The sequence below is a fragment of the Heterocephalus glaber genome, unplaced genomic scaffold (genome assembly GCF_053883595.1).
Source record: "Heterocephalus glaber isolate CG9 unplaced genomic scaffold, H.glaber_assembly_v1.0 deba00001550, whole genome shotgun sequence".
Lineage (NCBI taxonomy): Eukaryota > Metazoa > Chordata > Mammalia > Rodentia > Bathyergidae > Heterocephalus > Heterocephalus glaber.
In genome coordinates this window covers 17,643,842-17,669,568 of record NW_028258343.1, presented here as the reverse complement: position 1 = coordinate 17,669,568, position 25,727 = coordinate 17,643,842, and the positions used below count along the sequence as shown (strand labels likewise).

General features: G+C 44.4%; 1 protein-coding gene and 1 long non-coding RNA gene across 3 annotated transcripts in view; one reads left to right on the top strand and one right to left on the bottom strand.

Annotated features, from left to right (window-relative positions):
- Positions 1 to 13,175: 13,175 nt before the first annotated feature.
- Positions 13,176 to 17,035, bottom strand: LOC110349442 (uncharacterized). The gene is made up of 3 exons (XR_002395398.2): positions 16,425 to 17,035; positions 14,367 to 14,438; positions 13,176 to 13,488 (listed from the first exon to the last, which is right to left on the bottom strand). It is a non-coding gene; the product is annotated as an uncharacterized LOC110349442 (long non-coding RNA).
- A 71-nt stretch (positions 17,036 to 17,106) lies between these two features.
- Positions 17,107 to 25,727, top strand: part of Rspo3 (R-spondin 3) — a 78,385-nt gene continuing 69,764 nt past the window's right edge. Inside the window, exon 1 of one of the 2 annotated variants that reach the window (XM_087190148.1) lies at positions 17,107 to 17,347. In XM_087190148.1, coding sequence (XP_087046274.1) covers positions 17,122 to 17,347 — 226 coding nt within the window. In that variant the 5' untranslated portion in view covers positions 17,107 to 17,121. Of the gene's footprint in view, positions 17,348 to 18,019; positions 18,515 to 25,727 lie in introns of those variants that run through there. The other variant, XM_004845951.3, reaches the window with a different exon arrangement.

Below are 25,727 nucleotides of genomic sequence, written 5' to 3'. Positions count from 1 at the left end.
TGGCAAAACCACTGAGCTAAATCCCCAGCCCCATGCAAGGTATTTTCCTATCCCCAAGATACTTCAGCATGAGTACATAGAAATATTTATAAAAGTACTTATTGCAGCATTATTTGTAAAGGCAAAATATTGGAAACATGTAAGCACGAGTTAGAAAGCCAATGGATTAAATCACTGTGGCCCATCTTCAGGATACCCTCTTGATGTTCTGTACCATAACATATTGTACCTAAAAGAACGAGAATACTGTGGACTGGCATAGAACGACCTCCAAGAGCCAGTCAAATTGCTGGAAAATTCATACAAGATTATTCGATTTATAGAAAAACTCCACAAGCAAAAAAAAAAGAAGACATATATTATTAGCTGTCCTGTAAATACAGAAATTCTATTAAAATTCTGGAGGGAAATGAGAAAGAATAAAAGAAGAACTTTCTTAATTCCTTTTTATAATTCCAGATGCAATTTACTTTAAAGCAAGTAGATATTTGTCAAAACTTGGGTTTCCTTGAAGCAGAAGCTAATATAAATCGTGGGTCTTAATGCTTCCTTGGAGGGTAAAGGCAGGCTAGGAAGAGAGCATGTGATTCTAGTCTAGCAAGAGTAAGATAAATAGGACAGTAAGGCTGGGAAGCCAAGGGGAGCAGAAAGAACCTTGGCAGCAAGGAAACAGTGCTGGGGGTCACCATGGCCGGCCGTGTGAAGGCCGTCACCATGGAACTCTGGGAGTGCAATGGGGAGCAGCAGGAGAACCAGCTCCTGATCATCACTTATACCACCGCGCCCCGCCCTGGCAAATCTTCCCCATAAGGTAACTTCCCTGAGCTTCAGTCTTCTGTTACTCTCTCCTGCTGAACAGTTGGTAGGAAAGGCGGATCTCATGCCCAAGGTTCAGTTCTCATCTGAATGTAGAGCCAGGGAAAAGAGAAATACCAAGCATTCAGTGGGGTGGAGCCCAGTTTAGATACTGCCACAAGTCGCCCTTCACTCAGGGGCAATAAAGCCTGGCATCTCACCAGGAGAACCCAAGAAAGAAAGTGACATTTGGGGTGTGGTGATTATGAGGTGAGACAACCCCAAATCTCCACTGAGCAGACCAAGACCCTGAGAAGCAGGTGAGACCAAGGGAATTTGCAGAAACATTTAAATGCTTAATTTTACAATTTCCTTATTAAATTATGTAAATATGCTAATCATTGAGTTAAAAATGAATAACATAACAAAAGTTAATGAGACACATTTTACCCTCAATAATAAGGGAAGTAAAGAAACTAAAGTGTTTTGAAAGAAATGAAAGTTTATCACTAGTACAATAAAAAGTGAGGTATTTAATTAGCAAATTACTAAACAAATAAAAACTAAGATAGTTTACAACAGAAATAAAAGGAGACTACAAAGAAGCATAAAAATCAGAAAGCATAAAACAACATAACCAAAAGAAATATCATATATTTCAATTATGATATATGGTTAATAGCCATTAAGTGACAAGGAGACATAGCATTCAGTCAAATAAACCAATATCCAAATGTTTATTAGCAAAGCATCCTTTCTCATCAGTTCTTAGATGTCTCAGCCCACAGATATTACCTTCATCGAAAGTAAAGCATTTCTATCTAGCTTTCAATACAGAGTCCCCCAAAACTTTGTAGATACATATGAATAAGTATTCTTAGAGCACATGCATGAAATTTGATGGGCAGGGCTGAACAACCTGGAAGTCTGAATTTAAATGCTTAATTAAATAATTTACAATGACATACAAGCCACCTCTAATAATAGAAATATGAGGCTGCTTCCTTGGATTCTAGCATAATGGAACAAAAGTATCATTTTTCTAAGTCACAGAAGTGGAAGCATGGAAAGAGGCAAAGTGGACAAAGAGCGAGCAGCCTTCGCTGGTGAAGGAGCTCCCTTGCGAGTACCAATTCCATTTTATTTTATTAGTATTGAGGCACAGGGCTGAGCATGTAGATATGGCCACAAGAGAAATCCATCAGCAATCATTTCAGTAAGATTTTCATGAGAGTTGACCACAACAAAGGTAAGTTATTTATTTCTGTGCTTCTGCCTACCACATAGCATTTTTATTATTCTGCAAATCTTTTTTTTTTTCATTTTTTAGCATTATTGTAAATAAAGCCTACCCTTTTCCTTTATAGGTTAAGGGCATTTAGTAAATTTTCCAAAGCCAATGTATAAAGTGTTTGAGATAATTAGTGCATTATAAAAATGCATACCTGCCTTCAAAGTCCATTCCCTTAACCATTAGGAAAATGTGCAGTTAAAATGAAATGTTTCTTTCTATCATTAAGAGCTATGCCCAGGAACATGTAAAATATGAGGAACAAAGGCCATGTACCTAAAATAAAGATAGTAAAGACTATCAGAAACTGTCATGGCTATGAGTATTCCATAAATTACTATGAAGACTACTTGTAGCACCAATTTTTCCCTAAGGAATGATAATAGTCATGACTGCATATGAACGTGTAAAGTCAAGAGCTATGATGTGTTCAGTTCTAGAGTCTCAAAATATTTTATGACATTAATGTTTCTATTCAAAGATACTTAAACATTAGTATTCAGTTACTCATTTTAGGCGCTTTAAAAAAGATTTCAAATCAGTATAAATACACACACACACACACACACACACACACACACGCAGGTCAGTTAGTCTGTACTTTCCAGGCACTGAAAGAAAAAGAAAAATGAGAGGAAGAATTCCAAGTGAAAGAAATAGAGCAATAAAAGGATTAAATGTAGAAAAGGCAGAGGAGAAAAGACATGTTGTACATATTAGTGTTGGAACAATTGACCTAAGAACAGAATGGTAAATTTCCGGTTTTTCTAGGAAGTACTGGCTCCTATGCAGGTTTCCAGGACATTCCTCTATGCAGATCACAAATTATCTTCTGTAAAAAATTTACATAAAATTTAGATCAGAGACCTTCAAGCTCCACCCTCCATTTTAGCGGAATTGGAAGCTGGAATTCCAACAAGGCTAAGTGATGCTTCCATGTTCACTCAGCTAATTATTGATCCCCATACTGTAGGTTATTAATCTGGTTGAAGAGGAAGCATTTTCCTTGGCCCTTAAATACTTTTAGTCCACTACCTCCTTCCAGCTCTCCCTCCTTCCTGCCAAAGTGTAGTGTCTCAAGCTGTCTCAACCAAGGGAGGGGTGTTTCCCTGTAAGATGCTAACTGTTCACACTGGACTCAGTCTATCCATGGCTTCATTAGCTCTAGTTTCTAACCAACTCTCGGACAGGTCTTTGTTAACTGAGAGGGTCAATACGGACTGTCACCATGAAAAGGAATTCATATAAAGAACCAAAAGCTCTTGAAGTGCATTAAACATAACTTTCTTAGACTTGACTCCCTCTAGAGTATGCTGAAGGAAAAGACTTGACCAGTAAATTCTTTTTTTACACACATTTTAAAATTCGGCAAGTTCCAGCTGCAAAACTACCCTTCCTCCTCAGAAAATTTTACGAGAGAAAAAAGACAAAACAAGTATGTCTTTCTTAACAGATAGAGCCCAAATGTTTCTGCTGGATAGACTACCGATCAATATATGAAACTCATTCCGCTACCGGTGCCAGAATCAGAGATCTCTAAATAAGCTCATTAAATACTGCCTCTGTGGTTCGAAGTTTTAGAATCCCAAATTCTCAATAACTACTTTTGTATGAGGCAGAGTTTCTTTTAATGAGTACATATTTAATAAATGCTATCAAAACAACCAACCTTATCGTGAAGCTTTTATTTCAACAACTTAAAGTTCATTAACCCAATTCTGTAAGATTCAGCTGTTCATATCTACAATGAGCACACTCTCTTGTAAGTGTATAAATGTCACATAGCCCTTGATAGAAAGATATATAAGGGGAGATAAAAATATACAGTTAATCTTTAAAATATTATTACAGTAAAAGACGCATGCCATGAATCCCTCTCTATACACATACTCCCCCTCACTTCAAATACACTTATCCCATCACTGTTGCCACTTTCTGAAGCAGTTCTGCAAGTCCTCTTCATGAGGGTCTTTATAAGGTTTAATTAAAATTACAGTGAAGGCTCTCTCCTGCCATCCAATGGAAAGGTGGGCCTGTAAAAATATTAGTCTGTCTTTCTCCATCTCATTCACTGGGTGTGGTACTGTGCAACTTCCCTTTCCCAAGTCAAAATGACCATGAAGAGTAAACATTTTGAATTGTCAGGATAACAAGGCGGCCACAACAGCACGACTAAAGACACTTACCAAAGAGGACTCCTGGAACTGCTTCAGAGTGTCACAAAAGATGAAAAAGGTGTATTCAAATGGAAAGAGGGAGAGTGTTTCGAAGGAGATGAATGGTGATGTGTCTTTTTGGGTAAGAAATTTAAAAAAATTTTAACATTCACTGTGTTTTGGATCACATGTTGTATCCCAAACTTGCATGAGTTCCATATTACTAAAAGAAGGTAAAGTTGGGACTTGCAGGTTGAAGATAGAGTTCAGTGGCAGAGTATTTGCCTTGCATGCACAAGGCCCAAGGTTCAGTCCCTCCCCGCCAACAACTGGGGACTTGATAATTCTCCTAAAATTTTAACACCGAACATATTTAAAAGAGTTCTTCATTTGCTTTGTATTTTCAACCTCAAGTAGACCTAGTCAACATCCAATTCTCACAATTCAATCAACCGTTATGTGTGTCAATTTTAACAGGAGTATGAATGAAGTCCTTCATAACAGTAACACTCATGCTGGGTCAATCAAGTTACATCAGATCCTTTTGTCCTTTCCTATTCTAGCAGAAAACCAGCACATACACACACACAAGCTGCAACCACGCATGCAGATGTAATATTTTAGTATTTGACCTATAAATACATATTTCATATTTTATCTATAAATACATATCACATGTTGACAGACTCTATTACTTCATTATTCTAGTACAAACAGCTCAAAACTCAATATCAATTGATTAATCAAGTAACTTGGTTTGTCTACTAATAGTAATAATTAACTTGATGGATTAATATACATTAAGGGGTAGAGGAACATCACACTGGTGGGGACCTGTTGCAGATTGGTTATTTATTTGAACACTAAGGTGCACTAACAGTTCGTTTTCATTTCCTTAAAGGCTGCAAGGCAGAGAATTGCCCATCTTCTCCAGAACTGAGGAAAAAGTCTTGCAGTTTTTCACAAGTTGCAAAATGTAGTGACTAATCCTTGTAATATGGCATTACGCAGTCATGGGATGACTCCTGCTATCAATAGACCATTTCCCACCCCACAGACGGTACCAACTGGACCTTCTGTTTATTTCAGTGACACTTGTTTGTAATGCCGGGTGCTTCTTATCCCCGTGAGTCATGCTGGTCTGAGCGCCTCTGCTTTGGCACTTTTAGCAGCTCGTTAATTACTAACTGCAGCAAGGTCCTGCTGCTCTGCAGCTCCCACCCTTGGTTGAGAAATCACAACCCCTTGGGAGGATGAAGAGGCAGGCCAAATGTCCAGTTTGGATGCCTATGGCAAGGGCAAATTATCTTAGAGTCTTGTAGTTTCTCTGGATATTCAAACCAGATAAGATAATTCATTGTATCTCTGAAGTTCTTTCAAGTTTAGCACCAGAAAAATCCAGGGAGCACTTTCTTTTCTACTACTATTCAGAGAGGTTAAATGCAGTAGTGGTTAAAGATTCGGAAAGGATGGGTGGTAAAATAGAAAATAACCTCCTCATTCACTTAGGAACAGTATCTACATGATAGCACTTTCAACTTCATTAACACTGCCTGTCTGAATCACCCATAAATTGGCTCTCAGTCTATGCTCTGCTCCATAGTTGTTTCTGTGAATCCAAGTCCTGTCCTATACTCCAAAGAAATACATTTTATTTATTTTATTTATTTATTTTTGAGACAGGGTCTCGCTGTGTAGTTCAGGCTGGCCTTGAACTCACTATGTAGCCTAGCCTGGCTTCAAACTCACAGTGATCCTCCTGCCTCAACCTCCTGAGTGCTGGGATTACAAACATGCACCATTACACTCAGCCAAAAAAATTTTAACCCCTTCAGAAACAAGGACTGTTCTATAATATTTCCTATCTGTACCACTTACTAAAATACTTCACATATTTTACGTGTATGTGCTTACAGTACATGATATTTCTCCCACTAAAAAATACAAATAAAATTAGTAATAGGGGCCAGGGATTTAGCTCAGTGGTTTAGCCACCTGCTGCACAAGGGCAAGGACCTGAGTTCGATCCCCAGTACCAAAAAAAAAAAAATTAGTGATAGTTCTATAAATGAATGTAAGAGCTTTAAACACATTCTTCGTGACAAGTAACATATTTTTATGAAAACAATCTGTCAAACCAACCTGGTAGTCTATTTCAAGGCAGTAGATATACTGAACAGATGTAATAACTGCAATCCATATCACTCTTAGAAATGTGTTGTCTTTTATGTTGAGTTTATCAGTAAAGAAACTATACATTCTTGAAATCAGTATTCCTCAATCTAAGAACATAAAAGGAATCCAAAGGTAGCTTTCCACGGTCTGAAGAACATCTACTCACTCCCTTTATATTGAAGCATAAGACACTCAGTTAAGCATTCTGATTAACTCTCCCTCTGCCCTCAACCCTGGTTATCTTCTCCAAAATGGACATTGCAACACCAGCTCTTTTGCAAACAAAGAGATTTAGAGTCCTTGAGAATCACTCACTGATCTAGGCGTAGCCATGAGTCTTGACAGTAATAAAGCCCTGACGGCTGACTGGAGACCTACCTGCACCTCCGACCACATCCAGTAGAGTATTTGGGACCTATTTCTCATTGCACAGTTTCTCCCTTCAGTGTTTGTCTCTGGTCACCTGAAGAAGACTTCAAGGACACCAGCGGTGAGTTCTCCCAAGGTCACCAGACAAAAGGAATGGAATCCGAGTGCTTGCTCCATATACAGATGAACAGCCTTCTCCTCAGAAATTCTGCTTTGTGATTCAGTAATCCCACACCTTCATTCTGGAATTTTTTTTCCAACAAAGACCTTAAATGATTCTTATCTTTGGGGCCATTTGGGAGAGGAGAACAAAGTTTCTTACTCCTGGGGGCACACAAGACCTTCCAGGGGAGTGTTTAAGTCCCATCGATGCCCCATCACTAGCTTTTGATGCAATTATGTAGAAATGAAGCCCATGGACCAGTGCATCTGAATGCTCTCTCAGATGCTAAGGAAGCAGCTTCTCAAGCTTTAATGTCCATATGAATCACCTGGGAAAAATGGTTAAAATAATTAAGTACATTGTGATTAGCAGTTCTAGGGTGCAGCCTGCATTTTTAACAAGTTTCCCTTGTAAGTAGCCAAGAATTCTTAACAAGTATTGGGAATGGAGCCAGAAGTATGGCTGGTGCTTGTTCACTCATCCTCCTTCACACACACACACACACACACACACACACACACACACGATTTATATATTTTAGGTTCCAGTGATGAGTAAGATGGGCAGCATGGAAGAAAAGGTTAGGAGTAACCTGCTAACCTACACAGATGGAAAAACTATTTAGTAAATGCAAGGATTTGCCACAGTGCCTAGCTCAGGGCCTAGCATCTGAGCTCTCAGGAACTGTGGCTGAATACAAAGGGCATTCGCAGAGAGTGATTGTTCCATGGCTCTAGAAGAAGAAAGAAAGAATTTCTACATAAGTCTCTGGAGCAGTCAAATTCAACACCTGTGCTGCCCCTTTCCTATTTCATCGTAGATTTAGACTTCATTTGCTCTGCTTAACACTCAAGTCTGCAAAGACTGGAACTTAAGTTGAGCCAAACTCATCCATCCACTCACTTCTGCATAGCCTAAGAGTGACTTCCTTCCAGTGATCAGAAAAGTATACACAAAACAACACTTATGCGAATGACACATTTCTTCAGGTCTTCATCACGAATGAGTCACGGGCTCCTGAGGACCTTCACTCTGTTGGTGGCATTCTCACTACTTGTAATGCATTTGTATGTCACATAGCTGAGCATGTGACCTCAGCATGCTTCCATGATGGGCAGCATGGAAGTCGAATCCAAGTGACCATTCTACATTGCAGTAATTTGAAAATAGTAAATGAATAAATTTCATCAGCACAATAATAGAATAACACATAAACACACTGATTTATTTATTTGAATGGGCTATTATTTTATTTATGTATTTATTTTTTGGTACCAGGGATTGAACTCTTCCTGTTTGTCTTGTGCTGGGGATTGAACCCAGAGCCTTGTTAGGCATGTGCTCTACCACTGAGCTTACATGCCCTGCCCTGTTTGTATCTTCAGAGGTTTTGGAAGAAGATTCAAAATTCTCTGCCCAAGAACTCTTCTGAAAAGGCACACCTGTGAGGGTCTTCAGAATGGTTTAGATGTTCTCCTACTTTGGTTCAGGTAGCAAGTAGGTCTACCTAGGGTAGTCTCGTGGGAGCCAGCTGTCAAGGACTGGGCAAAGCTTCAGGTAAGGATTCAGAATCCCTTAGGCAGTGAGGTCAGCAAGGTGGACTTCGAGGAAGGAGACAAGGCACCACCATAAGGAAAAACTGTAATTATACATGCACTCAGACCCGAAAAAAGAAGGAAAGCAAACTATATATTGAAACAATTATTTGGAAGAGTAATTCTCAAGGCATTATTTGTTAGAAACTAGACCAGACCTGAATTTCTAAATGTTATACTATGTCTCTCAGTCTATTTCTGCCTCTATAACAAAAAACTTTAGACTAGGTAATTAATAAACAAGGTGAATTTATTATACACAGTTCTGCAGGCTGAGAAGTCCGTAGTCAAAATGCCAGCAGAGTCAGTATCTGGTGAAAGTTTGTTCTCTGCTTCAAAGATGGCACCTTCTTTCTTTGTTGTTGTTATTTGTCATTGTTGTTGTTGTTGTTGTTTTAGACAGGCTCTCACTATGTAGTTCAAGCTGGCCTCAAACTCACTAGCCCATGCTGGCCTAGAACTCATGGCAATCCTCCTCCCTCAGCCTCCTGAGTGCTGGAATTACAGGCATGTGCCACCATTCCCAGCTCCAAAATGTACCTTCTTGACATATCTTCACGTAGCAGAAAAGGCAAGGGAACTCCTAGAGCCTCTTCTATAAGGCACTAATCCAATTTATGGAGACAGAACCCTCATTAATCAGTTACCAAAAGGCTCCCACCTCTTAACACTATCACACTGGGGATTAAGTTGCAACATATGAATTTTGGGGAGCCGCACTAAGGGCCATCGCACCAAGAGTCTTAGTCTATTTTCTGTTACTATTACAGAATACATGAGACCAGGGATTCATCGTTGAAAAAGGTTTGTTTTAGTTCAGGGTTCGGGAAGTAGAAAAGCAGTCTTGACATGTTTTGTTGTCTTGTGAGGGCTTATTCTGCATGACAGAGGCAGGAAGAGGAAGCAGGCAAGTGCAGAAAGAACACAGGCGTGAGACAGATCAGGGGAGGCTCCAGGCTTGCTTATAACCCAGCAGCTCTCATGATAACTAACTCACTCTGTGGGACCTACATCAGCCCCTTCAGGAGTTTGGGGTCCTCAAAACTCAATTCCCTCTTAAAGGGCCTCCCATCCCACCACACTACCTCACTGAGAACCAGTTTTCTCACACACGAATGTAGGGGTACAAACCATATTCAGCCAGAGAAACATGTATTTTTAATGGAAGATTCCAGATTACATATGACTTACAATGTTGCTTTTTAAAATGCTGACTCATGGGCCAGGGATTTAGCTCAGTGGTTTCACCACCTGCTACACAGGCACAAGGACCTGAGTTCGATCCCCGGTACCAAAAACAAACACACAAACAAATAAAATGCTTATTCTTAAAAACAAAGTAATAAAAATTAATAATAAAGTCTCTCAAAACCAGCATGTCACTCTTTTTTTTTTTTTTTTTTTGGTACCGGAGATCAAACTCAGGACCTTGTGCTGTGAGGCAGGCAGCTGAACCACTGAGCTAAATCCCCAGCCCAAACATGTCATTCTCAAGTTGGAGAATCGAGTAAGACAAAGAAAGTAAATTATTCATTGGCTTACCTACCTCCTTTCCTAAACCTTTAAATTTATTTTGTAGGGGAAAATGGTTGTACCTTATTTCATTAAATGTTGGAATTATGGAATTTGTATGTTCCTATAAGCTACAATGATAAGCCCTATTAATGTCTTCTGGCAAGGAGGTATTTAGATGGGGTTCCTGACAGTGAGGAGCCTTCTATGTTATATTCACAAACATTAAGGAATGCTATAATGCTATCCTAGCTCCTGAGACAAGAAGAAAAGGAAGGAAATAACATGCTAAAGTTAAATCTCTATAAGGAAAACTTACGTGATTTCCCCAGGATGAGAACGTCCTCAAGTTTTTTTTCACGAGTTCCAAACCATAAGTGCTCTTACCTATGAGCCTAAAGCCAAAAATCTGTCCCAGAAGTGTCCTGAAACTTTGTAGTTTGATATTTGGAGACTTCAAGTCTAGAATGGAAATTCATTCCGCAGAAAGAACTAGTCTAGAAACCGAATACCCTCTGCTGGTAGTCAGATAGGGTATACAGTAAACTTGTTTTACTTTTGTTTCAAGTCAACGTCAATTTTCTGATGGGTAAAAGGCTTAGCAAGTTTGACTTTACACTGAGGTCCCTGCTGTATACCACACATCAGCTCTGCTGCGGCTTAAAGATAGACCACAATTGTTTGCACCACCTCCTATCAAGAGACAGGTTCTGCTGAGTGAACCCTGGAATCAAGGCTGCCCCTGTATCTTTCTTTGACCAAGAAAATGTAGTAGAAATGAGTGGAGGACTTTTCAGGGTCCTTTAGGCTTCCTCTCCCAGGCTCCTAGAACCCAGAGAGCCCGTGCAGTGAAGACGAAAAGCCTCCCGGGAAGACGTGCCACCTTACCATCTCAGCTGACCTGGCTGACGGCGGCCTAGGAAGGGCCCCGGGAGAGTCCAGAACGGCGGCCCATTCAACCATGAAACTACGAGAGCCCACAGTCGACATTTTCAGCCTCTAAGTTTAGGAGTAGTTTGTCACAGAGCGTTACATAACTGATATAAACTCTGTGGGAAGAAAGTGCTTTGTTTCCTCTTTCTCTTCTTGCCAAATGCTTCTCACCAAGGCTATCGTACTTAGAAATACAGAATACCACACCCAAAACTGGAAAAAGTGACAAGCAGCTAGCACCCAAATATTGGGACCATCAGCCAACATGACTTCTTTTATTCCTCCTAATAGCTTGAAATTTCCCACATCCGGGACATACCTACTGGGACCATGTGAAATCAAAACGCGTTTCCAGGGGCCGGGGATTTAGCTCAGTGGTTTCGCCGCCTGTTGCGCAAGGGCAAGGACCCGAGTTCGATCCCCAGTACAAAAAAAAAAAAAGCGTTTCCAGAGAGAAAAGCTTATATGGAGGAAGAGAAGCAGGGGAGAAGGGACTCAGACTATTTGTAAGCAGGCCAGGACTCAGTAGGGAGCTTCAAGCATGGGGAGGGCCGGAGAGTCAGCGGGAGGCCCAGCTGTGCCTTGTGCTAAGTCTGGGAGAACTTGCCCCAGAGGAAGGCACTGAGAACAGGAGAACAGAAGCACTCAGACACTCACAAAGCTCCACTCTCCTTTCTTTGTTGGCTACTCTCACTTGACTCAAACCCTGCTAGGAAATAGGAGAAACGAAATGTCATTCTTCTCTGCAGAGAGGACTCTGCCCATATTGCAGCTGCGGTAAACCAGTCAAATCATTAACCTACACAAACCCCCACATAGGTATCAGCCATTAACAACATTCCCACTCAGTCAACACAGACACAGTGAACTGCTGGAGGAGGAGGAGGAGGCCTGATAACACTTGGCATACGGCTGCCTCCCTAGCAAGCAGGCAGCCAACCGCAACCACTGACCTCCACAAAACAAGACAACAGGGCTTAGCCTCCACCTCCCAATCAGGGCCAGTCAAAGTAAAGGAAGTCTTCCTTATCCACAGTAAGATTCGCCATCAGTGCCTTTAATGTTTGCATCCCAGACACAGCTTATCTCCTTCCCACCGCCCACCTCGAACTACCGTCCTTTCCCTGTCCTCAAAGCCACACACAGCCCTAACTGCAAGGCCCTTACCACACGCAAGCCCAAGCGTGGATGGCTGACAGGCCTACCTTGCACTTGCAAGTCGTTCTCCTAAAAACAGAGTCCCAGTTCTCACAGTCTTATCTTCCCAAGGCCTAGCACGGGGCTTGCCAGACGTTCAGTAAATGTTGAAATAAAAGTAGTCCATTGGCCCAAGTGGCTACCCAAATGCACCAGTAATAACAAATGTAAGCCAGAGAGGTAAGTGTATAGTAGAAACAGGTTTTAGTTCCGTTTTGTTTTTAAATATAAATGTCTGGAAGAGATGCTTCCCAAAACTTCTTGTTAAGCATGTTCAGATGTGTTATTTTCTTTTCTTTCTTTCTTTCTTTCTTTCTTTGTTGGTACCGGGGATGGAACTCAGGACCTTGTGCTTGTGAGGCAGGCAGTGGAACCACTGAGCAAAATCCCCGGCCCTTATTCTCATCATTTACAATGACATTGCTTTTCATCAGAGCACCAATATAAGCCATAAAGTCATCCTTTCAACATTCTTGCCTTAAAGGGATGCGTGAAACTCTGCTTCAGTGTCTAGCCTGGCGTTCCGCATAAAAGGCACCATCAGCAGATATGTGTAGGGTGCATGGACGGCTAATTGACCAGAACTGCCACCGTTTATTCCTTTCCAATAAGGTACTTATGGATTTGCAGGGAAAGAAATAAGGTGCCCATGAAGGCATTCCTGAAAATCACTGTCCGCTTTCATTTTTTTCCGCTGCTCTTTGCTGGCTGCCTTGCTTGTTCCCTGCCTGTGCATCTGCTCGTTTCTGATTGCCTGGTGTAGCTTTGAATCTGAACTCTGTTTTGTTCCTTGTCCTTCCGATTCTAGTTGTCAGTCTGGCTTAGCCAGTGTCCTCGCTCTGGCTTCTGTCGTGTGCCAGCTTCCTCACTTCCCCTCCGTTTTACCCACAGGCAGGCTGATGTGGTTGGAAAAACACTAGCTTTAAATCAGGACCCAGCTTTGACATGTCTGTGTCACTCGTGAACCCACAATAACTTTTGAAGCACGCTTTCATAAAGGACTATTTTTAATGGTGGGGACACGGTAAAAGACAGCAATAGACGGTGCTGAGGAGCCCATGCAGTGGGTGGAGCAGGATGCCATTTCTACTGCCAGGCCCAGAGAGTGATGGATAAATGATAGCTTTGGAAAAGACCACTGCTTGTTGGACCTGCAGCAGTCCAGGGATGCACCCCCTTCCAGAGTGACAGCAGCGAGGATACAGCGTCCCTCGTTGTGGCCATGCTCTTCGTTTCTACAGGAACCCCCTCTGGAAACCAGAGGAAGGGTGCTCCAGGGACCTAGTCTTCCAAGTCAACATCCTGAGGGACACAGAGACAGAGAAAGGGCTGGGGATGTCGCTCAGTGGTGCCGCACCTGCCTGAAAGCACAAGGTCCTGAGTTCGATCCCCAGTTCCGCAGAAACAAAGAAGGGAGACAGAGAAAATACATCTTGGGTTATTCAAATAAACATAATACTTTCTCCATGAGTTTGAGTGACTTTTCTTTTCTAACTTCAGTTTTCTCATTTACAAAACAATGTGTTTTGAGATGATGCATGCAATGCAAATTCAAAAGTTTCTCATCTAAAATTCTACACTGCAGGACTTTGATGTCTTTCAGAGCAATTCCTCAGCCTAAAGCTGTGACCACTGCCACTCCAGCTTCACTCTTGACCTTCTGAAGAGCTTTCTGGAACAAGAGACACGGAGATCAATTCTTATTTTTAAAAAGGCATGACTCGGAAAAATAAAAAGTGAGTTTCTGCCATAGCATTCTAAAAAAGTAAGGAGTTACATGAAATAAAAGAAAAGCCCTCATTCAAGAAAGCCCCCTGTCTGTAATTCTGACAACAAAGCCAACCCAGTGGTATCTCCAGAAGCTGGAGTCCTGTCCCCTGCTTTCTCCAGGGTCCGCCCATATACAGGGCCTAGTTTCTTCTTCCTTGACATCTCAAAGTCTACAGATATGTAGAGAGATGAAAGTAGTCCTGGATTTACCTTCTTGGGACAAAGTTATCCAGGATTCTTGTAATGGGTTAGGCATTTCCAGAAAATCAACACATTTAGAAACATATTTCTAAATCTGGACCTGTTCAATTAAACACAACTCTGTAAGTGAAAGTTGTGATGTCACACAACTAGAAATAGCACTGGCGTTCGCAATTACAAGTCTGTCTTTCTTTTTTTGGAGATAGTACCGTTATTTCTGGAGCTAACAGGGACTTCAGACATCACTTAGTTGAATTTCCTCATTCTTCAGACGGAGAAACCTGGAAAGCAATAAAAACACAGGAAAAGGGGGGCTCACTGTGGTCCCCAGATCCCTCTAGTTCCTTTTTACTGCAAAACACAGCCTCTTTACATTAAAGCACAACTGTAATCAAACACAACTTTGAGGAATTAAATTCTTTGCAGTGAGTATTATTGGATATTCACTTTTTAACTGAGGCCAGCAATCAACTGATTTGTGAGAGAAAGAAGTTTAACACATAGCCATACCCAGCAGGGCTTGCCACAATTTTATAAGTGTCCTAGAACTTCGTCTGGGAGGAAGAACACTCTTTCTTGTCGACAGAAAGTAATCCATCATGGCTCTTAATTTTCTTAATGCTATATAACCATTTAATCACTTTTTAAATGGCTACAATCATTCTACGTCCTTTTGTTCTCTAAAAATAGTAGCTGTCTCTCATCCACTCATCTCGATGGCTTTTCAGATCTGTCTGCTCTGTGTTTCCGAGATGCCTTTAGCTACATCAGTCACACAGACCCGGCCGGCAGTACCTCCCTTGGCTTCCTCCGACAGAATCTGCATATTAGCTCTGTGCTAGAATGACTGATGTCAGCTCTGGCCATGCCAAACATCTCTCATCACTACTCGTTATAGCCCATTCCACACCGTGGGGCTTGTGCTGCTGCGCTGGAGCCCGCCCCCTTCCACATATTTGCTGTATGGATTCAACAATATGACAATCATTTTCTTCCCTTAAAGCGCCACTACTGCAATAGATAAAAATAACTTGTTACTGTTGTCACTGCCTGGTTGGGGGAGGTATAGAGAAGAGACTAGATGTTACAGTATCCAGACTGGACAAAACCCTTTCTCTTTATCCAAGCCATACTCCTAAATGCCAGCTTACCCAAATCCCCTGGGACTTTTTTTTTTTTTTTTTAGAAAAACAAGAAGAAACTGTCCACTTCCACTCTGAGCCTATGGCTTTTAACTTGCTTCAGATTTGAGCCCTGAAATCCACTGCCAGCTACAGGCTTGAGTGTTGGTTTCTTTATTGGAAGAAAAAAAGGTAGGTTCTATGTTGCACCAAATAGGCCATAACGTGCGTTCTGTGAGCTTCTAGGACAGTTGAGGGAACTTAAGACTCACCCAGGCAAGTAAACACACTTTTGATAGTACAGGAACTCGGGTCAGAAAAAAGTTATTCTAAAGCACAGCGACAAGTTGGTTTAATGTATCCCTTATGTTTCCTCCGCACACTGCCTATTCCTTGACAAGCTTTTCCTGCCCACTACCTAGCTCTGCTTTCCTGGGATGGCCCAAGAACTGTAGCCTCTCACAGAGTTGCTTATTTATTTACACTGTCATTCTTGTTCTCGTCTAAACTAACGTAAGTCTGCAGAGCACACGGTAAAAAGTGTCTCTTTTCATGTTTATTTCCCCAAAGCTGTTCACCAAATTGCTTTTTTACATCCCTTTTGCAGTCTCATCCCATCCAGCTTGTCAAGTAACCCAGATTAGAAGGAAGTCTCTGGAGTCCTTTTCAAAGGGAGCCTCCCATGGCCTGAAAGCCTCCACATTTTATGGAGCAGATATTCAGGACCTGCGGTACTAAGCACCAGGGCCAGTGAGCTGATGCAGACAGGCACAGGAAAATGGAGTGGCCTCTTCTCAAGATAATCATTACTGGGGTTGTCTGCTTGTCTGGTTCAAAGTGATAAACTCACATCACTCGCAGCTAGACACTGTGCAACAACAGACGGGGGCCCTGTGTGTGTGTTTGTGCATTTGTGTGCACGGTGCGGTGTTTACAGGACAGTTCTCCCACAGCAAGCGGAATGTTACAAATGGGAATCCTCACACGCAAAGGAAAAATGGAAAGGTAACGGTGATGGTGATAACTTTTGTTTCTTTTCTAATTGGTAGACTTGTGGCCTTCCTTGAACTATCAAGCATAAGGAAAATCACGCCTCCTTTCACAATTCCAGCAACACAAGTATGCAAAATAGTAAATGATATTTACCTAAGGAATTAGCATCACAAGGCCAGTCTCTCAGATTCTAGTTTTTAGCACCTTGAAAAGAATGCACAGTTCAGATTCCCTTCTTTTCACATTCAGGTCATCTCATCTTCTTGATCAATAATAAATACACCCCCAAAGGACTCCAGGGACATATAACAGTCAGGCACTTTGCAAACCTCAAAACGGGGTGGGAAAGGGGATGCCCTGTTTCTCTTCTGACTCATTGTCACAAACAGAAGGCCATCCTGAAACTTAGTTGATTTCGGCAAGGTTAGTTTGAGCCATCCATCTCCTGACCCTAAAGTAGCTGGGTTTGAGAATTAGCAAGGTGTCTCCGAAGTGGCCTCCCTCAGGTTTGGCGCTGCATAAACCCGTAGCAAGGCGAAGAGGACTGTGTTCCTTCAGGGACTGTCACATACACACAGGGCAGGTTTATATTTAAAACGCTCTGGGAGCTTGTGATCTTCAGCTACATACTTCTCCAGTTACTACTGAGGCTCATCGGCTGGGCTACTGGGGAGGAAAGGAGGGAACCACTCTGACTCATAAGGGGAGCAGCCTTTGGTCCGGGGACCCCAGCGTGAGCCAGGGAAACGTGCTCTCTCCACCACCACCGGCCCCCTCATGGAACTTCTCCTCCCCTGGGACGGAGGAAATCTGCACACAGTACTCGCAGTTCTCCAGATGAGAAACCAAAATGCATAACAGATTGTCTAAGGCACATTATATTGGGAGGTCCAGGGGCCCGGAAAGGCTCCGAGCGAGGGCGAGGGAACTACTGAGGGAGTCGCCTGCGGGGAGCAGGCATCGCCCCGGGCCTCGGCTCGGCAGAGGCTGCTTTGGGGGAAAGCCGCGGCACAAAGCCTTCCCGAGAGGACCGTGCAGGGCGCAGGCGCCTCCCTCGGGCCCTCGCCCCCGCGCAGGTAAAGCGCGGCCCCGGGGCCCCGCCGCGCCCCAGTTCCCTCCGGACCCCCGCCCCGCGCCCCAGCGCAGCTACTTTCCCTGAAGAAACGGGAGAGGGAGAAAAGCGACGGAAGCGAGGCTAAGGGACCAGGGTGGGAGTCTGCGGCCAGAAACCCTCCTGGGATTTGCCAAAGGGGCGAGGGGCCCGCAGCCCGGGACCAGGCGCCCGGGTGCAGCAGGGGCGCAGGACGCAGGGCCCCTAAAGCGCGGTTCGCCCAGCCTGAAGCTGCGAGTCCAGCCGGACTTGGGGGTGGGGCGCTCCATCTCCGGGACCGGGGACCCCACGCCTCAGCCGCCCACAGCGCCTTTCCGAGGGGCTCTCGGGCCCGCGGGCTGGCCCTGCGCCCCACACCCGACTCCCATTTTCCCTGCGGCGCCCCGAGATGCCGCGCCGCAAACCCGGGACCCCTTGGGCGCCTCTCGCCGTCCCTCGGCCAAATCGCAGCGCCTGTACTTTTCCAGCTCCCTCTTTCCCTCTGAAATTGAAAGTTATTGAGGTCGCTTGGGGTTGCGGCTCCGGCAGCTTCCTTCCCCGCCCCCGCAGCCATCCCCCTCCCCGCCCCCCTCCCCTATGGGGTGCTCCCGGGAGCCCGGCCCCGCACTGCAGCGGCTCGCGCTCGCCCTCGCCGGCTGCAGCTCGGGGTCTCTCTGCCACCCCTCGGCCATGGCCGTGCTGCCCGCGGTGCCCGCGCCCCTGCGCTCCCGGGGCCCCCGCGGCCGCCGCTGAGACTCGGGCCGCCGCCCGCCGGGACCCCGCGGCCGCCCGCGATGCTCCCCGAGGCCGCCTCTGCTCCTGCGGGGTGACAGCCGCCCCCGCGGCGCGGCGGCCAGCGCAGTGCGAGGAACCGCGGCCCCAGCCCCAGCCCCGTCCCCGGCCCCGTCCCCGCCCCCGCCCCGTCCGGTCCGCAGCGCAGACGCCGAGCCCGCCGGTTCGCTCCCCGGACGCCCCGGCCCGCGCGGCCTCGGAGACGCGGCGTCGTCAGCAGTCAGAGCCCTCGGAGACAGCGAAGGGAAACCTCACTGGGTTACTATGCGCTTGCGACTGCTTCCCTGGTTTTTCATCATTTTGAACTTTGCGGAATACCTCGGCGGCCAGCACGCCTCCCGGGGAAGGCGCCAGCGGAGAAGTAAGTGCGGCCGCGCCCCGAGCCCTCCCGCCGTCCACCTGCCCGGCGCCCTCACGCCCGCGTCTGCTCCGACGGCCACCGGCGCCCGCTCTGCGCCCCACGCCCCAGAAGAGCGCACGGGGCTCGGGTGCTGGCGGTGCCTCCCTTTCCCAGCATCCCGGCGGGGCCGGAGCCGGGGCGCTGGGTCCCCACTCCGCGCGCGTCGCTTTTGGGTCTGAGAAACCCCGGTCCTCCGTTAGACTTGCTCTGGGGATGGGCGCTTCGCTTTTGGGGTGCAGAACGGGACCTCGGGCCCCAGGCAGCCGGGATGCCCGGCTTGCGGGACCCCCTGACCGCAGGGCGCTCCGGCTGGGCTGCCCGCGCTGCCCTCGGGTAGGAAGCGCCCCGCGTGGCCAGGGACGCGGGGCTAGCGCCGCGCTGCGGCTGCCCACGCCCCGCGCTAGAGGAGAGGGTGTCAGCGCGCGGAGCTCCACGCCGCGGGTCTGTGCGCGCCCGGGTTAACCGGGGCGCAGGGTCCCCGCTGCTCTGGCTTCCCACGTGAGCGCGATGGCCATCTCAGGCCCTTGCAAGTGGGTCCCCGAGTCACACTCGGAGGGAGGAGTCCCCTGGAGCCTCTCGCTCCTGTGGTCCTTGGACGCTTGTGACAGCTCCCCCAGCGTCCTCCCCGGAGGCGGGAGCCCTGAGCGGGGCGTCTTTCCGATTCGAGGGGCAGCGGCGAGAGGGCCCCTCTCTGCTCTCGCGCTCCGGCGTGGCGAGACCTTGGCAGGTCCCGGAGCCCCGGCGGCGCCGGCACCGAGTTGGGGGCTCTGGGGGGAGCGGGGTGCAGGGATGCAGCAGTCGCCTTGGCAGCTCGGCCTCGGTGCTCCGGGTCCCCGGGGCGGATCCCCCGCGTCCGCCCCGCAAAGCCCCTCAGGGCAGGCGGAGGACACAACCGGGCTTGTGTGCCCTGGAAATTTGGTGATCGCTCCCGGCGCAGTTTGTCTCTGCCCTGCCCCTGGGCGCGAGGGTCCCCTGAAAGCTGCCTTTGTGCCGCTGGCTCAGCCAGACAAGGTCTGATTCACCTGGAAATTGCCTTTTAAAAAGGCTGTGTCCGAGCGCCAGGGGCCCCGGCCCGGCCTCGCTGCCTGGAGGACCTGGCGGGGTGCGCGTCCGGCCCACTCCTGGCCTCTGGCTGCTCGCCGTCCTCGTGACGGCCCCACCCACTGCGGCGCACCCCAGCTCCGATCCCGGCGTGGACGGTCGAAGGCATCGCGTTGCAGGGTCACGATGGGGAAACCGAGGCCGGGCGGCGCGCAGCCTCTGGCCTGTGATCGGCTCAGCCCTTGCGGGCCGGGCGTGCACCGCCCACTCCCGCGACCCCTCTCGGCTCACACTTCCCGGGTGGGGCGGGGTCCGAGAGCCGGGGCGTCCCCACCTTTGGGTTTGGGGCCCTGTGTCTGACGGAAGACACCAGAAAGCTCGGTCGCAGCCCGTTTGTCCCCTTCCGGCCCGAGGAGCGGGGCGCGGGGGAGCGGGGAGCCCTGCGGAGCCCAAGAGCGGGAGCTTCCCGACCTGCTCCACCCGCTCAAGGCCAAGTCAAAAGCGCCTTCTGGTTGCATCGCGGAGATGGAGAAGGAGTGGGAGGAACTGGGTTCGAATTGCAGGGCCTCGGGCGGAGTGGGGCTGTCCGGAGCCGCCGGAGGCAATGCCCCTCGCGCCGTCGCGCCGGGGCCTGCGCGTGCGGCTGGGTCCGCAGCGCGATCCTGGGAGAGGGGCGACCCCTGGCGTCCCCCGGAGAGACCGACGGGCTCCCTTGGCAGGTGCCTCGCGGCCCCTGGGAGGATGGGGAGGAAGCGGAGGGTGGAAGACCCCTGCCCAGAGCCTCAACGTCAACTGCATGCGCGCCAACCCAGCTGGGCCATTTGGAAATATCTGAAAAAGAGGGAACAAGAAAACTTTTCTCTAATAAGAATTACACTAGATCTTAGCCAAAAGGCCGAGAAGCGATCTCTCTAATAAAAACTAAGAAAAAGGATTTATTAAAAGTATAATAAGGTGGTGATCAAACATATTTTAAAAGGATACCAACGTTTACTAAAGTGAATTTTTAAGTGTCCCTTTTGGCTTGTAGATAACTGCACTTTCCTAAATCTTTAGAAAGCACCATTAAAAATAAAGGTAAAAATTGAAGGTGTAAGAACTGTTTTTCCAAGTTTTCTTTTTTAATGGTACCTTAGATGTTTTAGTAGCAGAGTTTATTGCATGCAGATACACAAGAACCATGGCCGAGAAATAGCTGGTAAAGCCAAGTTAGTATTCTTTTGTTTCCCTAAAACAACCACTGTCTAATTACTCTCTACTTTATTACAAACCAGTGTTTCCATTTATAAAGAAACAAACTTTTAAAACAAGAGTCTACAAAATATCTAATTAGAGTCGAATAAAGACATAATAACATTTTCTCTATTTGGATCCATAACTCCTAGAGATAAAATATTGAATTTATTGGAGATGAAAATTAAATGCACTCCTCATTGAAAACTCCCCACCCAGCAATGTATTTAGAGGTAAGCCTTAGCTTTAAGTATAAGATGCTAAATCAAGAAGCCTGAACTAGGTTTTTAACTCATTTTCAGTGTGCTAGTAAATTTAAAAATTATATCTGACAAAATAATAATAGTAATAATAATAATACCTTACTAGTGCATTCACATTTCACTTGGATTTTGTACCTGGGCCCCCAAATAGTCGCTTGCAATGGACAGGCAATGATTAATCTCTATTTGACAGAGAAAGGGCCCGAGAAACAGGAGCTAAATAACCTGCACAAAGCCCCAGAGCCAGGAAGCGGCCCTTGCTCTCTTCCGTAAGCCTCACGATGATTCGTAGATTTATCCTATTTGTTGACCCAAGTTTTAGATATCAGGCTTATTAAGTAAACAACTAAATGAGGAATAAATTTGGTAGTCTCTTAGACCATCATTTTCTCAAATGTTTAAAGAACAAGCTGTTCTGCTGGGAAATTTTGAACTGATATTTATATGCATTATGCAATGATGACAATGTTAAAAAATTAAATACAGGGGCTGGGGATTTAGCTCAGTGGTTTTGCTGCCTGCTGTGCAAGCGCAAGGATCCCAGTTCAATCCCTGGTACCAAAAAAGAAGAAAATTAAATACATAACAGTAATAGTGAAACTTGCTATATAAAATGCTATTATTTGATTATCCAGAAGACAGCATAGGTTCATGTTATGCCAGAAGGCTTTTGTTAGAAACAATAGATAACCAATTAGTACCTTTTTTTATTTGTCCCCATCTTTAATTTGGGTTTTAATCATTCAGATTGTAGATAAATGCAAGTTTTGAGACGCCATTATGTGTGTAATAATTATAATTTATCCTCCTACACAATCTATGACATGGTTTGAAGTTTTCCATAAAGAATTTTGAGAAAGGAGGCAAGAGTATGAAGAAAATTTTCATGGCAATAAAATAAAAACAAACTTTCTAGAATATATTGGTCATTGCTTATGATAATGGTGCAGAGCTTGAGTCATTCTTTGAGATTCAAATATATTCTTAGTAATTGCTAATATTGGAAAATAAGTTAACTGATGACACAAAAAAATGTAATATTAATTTTGAATGAAATTTGGCTTGGATGTTGTCTATAATACACATTTTCGTCTGTCTACATTTGTCACCAGATTATCTTGTTTTTGAGGAAAACGTTCTACAGATAGAGACTTAGACAGATTTTGCTAGAAAGCATATTCTGTGACGCATCATGTAATTTCTTTATATAGTTGTCTCTTTTTTTTGGTACCAGGGATCGAACTCAGGTCCTTGCACTTGCGAGGCAGGAGGCGAAACCACTGAGCTAAATCCCTGGTCCTGTATGTAATATCTTTATAAATCAAAGAAAAATTCAAACTCATAGGCAGTAGTGGTAAAATCTATATCCTTTTTTTTTTTTTTTTTTTTGGCACTGGGGATCGAACTTGGGATCTTGTGCTTGCAAGGGAGGCAGCAGAACCACTGAGCTACATCCCCAGCCCAGTAGTGGTAAAATCTAAATGTAAGAAAAAATCATTTATCTTTGTGTATTCTAATTTAAGCATCATTACACTATCAGAATTGTTTCCTAAAATACCATCCTGTTGTTTTAATTGTCGCTTATTACTTCTATAAGATTTTAGTAACCACATTAGAAATGGTAGTTTGAAATCTTGTCATTTTAACCCCGTTACTCTAAGTAACTGGGAAGATAAGAGTGTAAAAGTGACTTTCTGTGATTATTGCATTATTCCTTTAAGCATATAATATGAACAGCATTTCAACTTTTAAATAGATAAGCTTTGCTAAGTCATTTCTCCATTAAAGGTTTTCCTGGTATTTAATATTCTACAAATTAGTTCCCCAGAAAGCAATGAACAGAAATTATGACATGTAGTAAAATTTGATTTTCAAGTTATTATGGGCAAAGCCTTGCTATACTACTAGAGACTGAGGTTATTAGTCATGTGATCATTTCAGATGATTGGAATCAGATAGAGCTCTCAGATTGCTGCTACACATCTACAGTGTTTTCTATGAATTGCCTAATCTTTTTTAGCTGCAGTGGTTCTTTTCCATTCTCTATAATGTAGAGTTGTCAGAACCTCTTGTAGAGGTTGAAACCAAAAGATTCCCTCTGCAATTATAACACTGAACTCTTCAAAAAAAATAACAAAACTATTACACAGTGATTTACCAAATCGTCTTTTCCTTTATCTCATCCAAAAATAATTTTCATTTTAGAACATTCATCTGATCCTCTCTCTCTACTTTCTCACTGCTCATTCACACGCATCCCATCCCCAGCTCCCAAATATCGTTTTCCAAGTCGTGAATTCTTGAAATGCCACCACAGTGGATATTGTGTTTCATGAAATGTAAGAATCAACTTTGGTTACCATAAGGAAAACATCATTCAGTTTTGAGAACATGGAAAGGATCATACAAGACAGTGTGTTGAAACTGTATGTTTGACTTGGTTAGGGAGATTTCTTCTAATATTGTGTTGTGTGTACATGGGCATGTACTGGATGTACAATGTTACATCATAAATCACATAGGTTTATTTTTGTCTTGCTCCTGATTTTGAGGCAAAATGTTGATTGCTTTCTTTGTTGTTGATTTTTCACAAAGATTAACAAGATTGGATTGTTTTAAAATTTACCACCTGGGCCAAGGATTTAGCACAGTGGTTTCTCTGCCTCCCTCGCAAGTGCACGGTCCTGAGTTCGATCTCCGGTACCAAAAAAAAAAATTTACCACCTATTGGATAAAAGTAAATTTGAAGTATTTTGCAATTTATACCTTAAATAAAATATATAATGTATAAAATGTACACTTATGAAAGGTACTACCTATATTTTCTATTTAATTCATTCCATCATATTCTTTTCACTCAGGACTATTACTAGCATTCTGGTGAAAGTAGTCATCTAGAAATACTATGAATAATGGAAATGATCCATTGTCCAGGATTATGGGGCTCCTGAGAATGCTAAATATCCAGGTGCCACTGAGTGTTAAGAAATCCCATTTTCTGCCCTCAAGATTTCAACAACGTGGAACTTTTAGCCAAAATACCTGAATACTTACATTTGATGAACAGTTTCAGTAATTTAAAAATTCATTTAAAAATATTGTATATTTACAGGTGCCTCTTATCTGATAAGAGCATTTCTCCCTTATTTGTAGTCTTGGCAAGGGATGTAATTACCATCTGTAGTCACTAAAATTCTTTTGCAATTTAAGGAAAATTCAATGGTACTAAAGAACATGATTACCCAATTAAGTAGATTTAATAGCTTGTACCTGTCTTTATATTTTATGCAAAAATGTATTCTTCAAGGCGCTACCTTATTAGTTTTCCATCTGACTTTTAAGAATTTGATGAAGAGCAAGTATCATAAGTTCTTGGTAAAGTCTGAGACTTGAGAAGGGCAGAATTGCAGTGTACGTTGGGAAGAGGCCACGGAGAAGCTGAGGGCCTGGGCTCTAGGTCTAGCACTGTTCCTGATACCAGAAAACCCAGGCGAATCACCTTGCCGTGGTAGGCCATATTCACAAAGCCAAATGAGGAGGTTGATCAAACATTTACATCAAAGCCCTCCCAATAGTCTCCTGTACTTTCCAATCTTTTGGTATGAGAATATGAGGTACGAGTAGACCGTTAAATAGTCCCACTAAACTGATTTGTCTTATCCAGCTAAGTTCAGGTAAAGATGGGGAATGAAAACATGTAAGCATTCATTTATCATAAGTAAATTTATCACCTAAGATTTATCACATAATGATGCACTAACATATAACTCATAAAACTAGAGAATGAGGTAACTGCACTATGTCTCATCCACAGTTTCTAGTGTCTGAAAACCCTAACCGGAGCACCAATCAGCACACTCAGTCTACGGCAGGTCCATCTTGTCCTTGGGCTCAGAATCACAGGGAGCCAGCTTCCTCCAAGTAGAGGAAGGCTTCGTAGCTTTCCCACTAAGGCAGGCTTTCAGGGGTGACTTGAGCTGAAAAGGAAAAGCCACTCTGATAGTCCAGGTTTTCGGCAGTAAGGCCTATGCTAAGAAAGTGAATAACTGAACAAGAGACTATATGTGGCAGATGATTTACTTTGATGAAGTCAATGGTTCTTGGCAATCAATTGGATGTAAAGGTCACCTTGAAGTATAAAGACCAGGGTGGGATGGTGGTGAGTGGAAACACAAGAGACAAATGTAAGACAGGAAGGAAAATAGAAGTAGGTTTGGGAGAAAACTTATTTTTCTTTTGAATTTTCTTTCATTAAAGGATATTTAGGGAGTCAAAACCAGCTTCAGAGAGTATCAAGGGCTAAAGCCAGGAACTTTAGAGTCACTCACATAAAGAAGAGGCTTTGATGTATGAGACAAATGCACTGACGCCTTGTTGATGATCATCCAAAGTGTTTGCATTGCCAACACTGACACTCATTCTTTCGTGGTAGCATCAATTTAGATTAATTACAGTGAAGCACTTTGTCTGTTTTAAAGAGTTTAATATACCATTTGTAACTGTAGTTTCTCATTTTTCAAGCACTCTCTGTGTTATGTAAGATGATGGTGTCTGGCATCATGAGCTGCAGTTGTAAATCTTGGAGTTCGAGGTTCTACGTGGAAGCTCATAACCCATGGAACTGTTACTTTGCCACA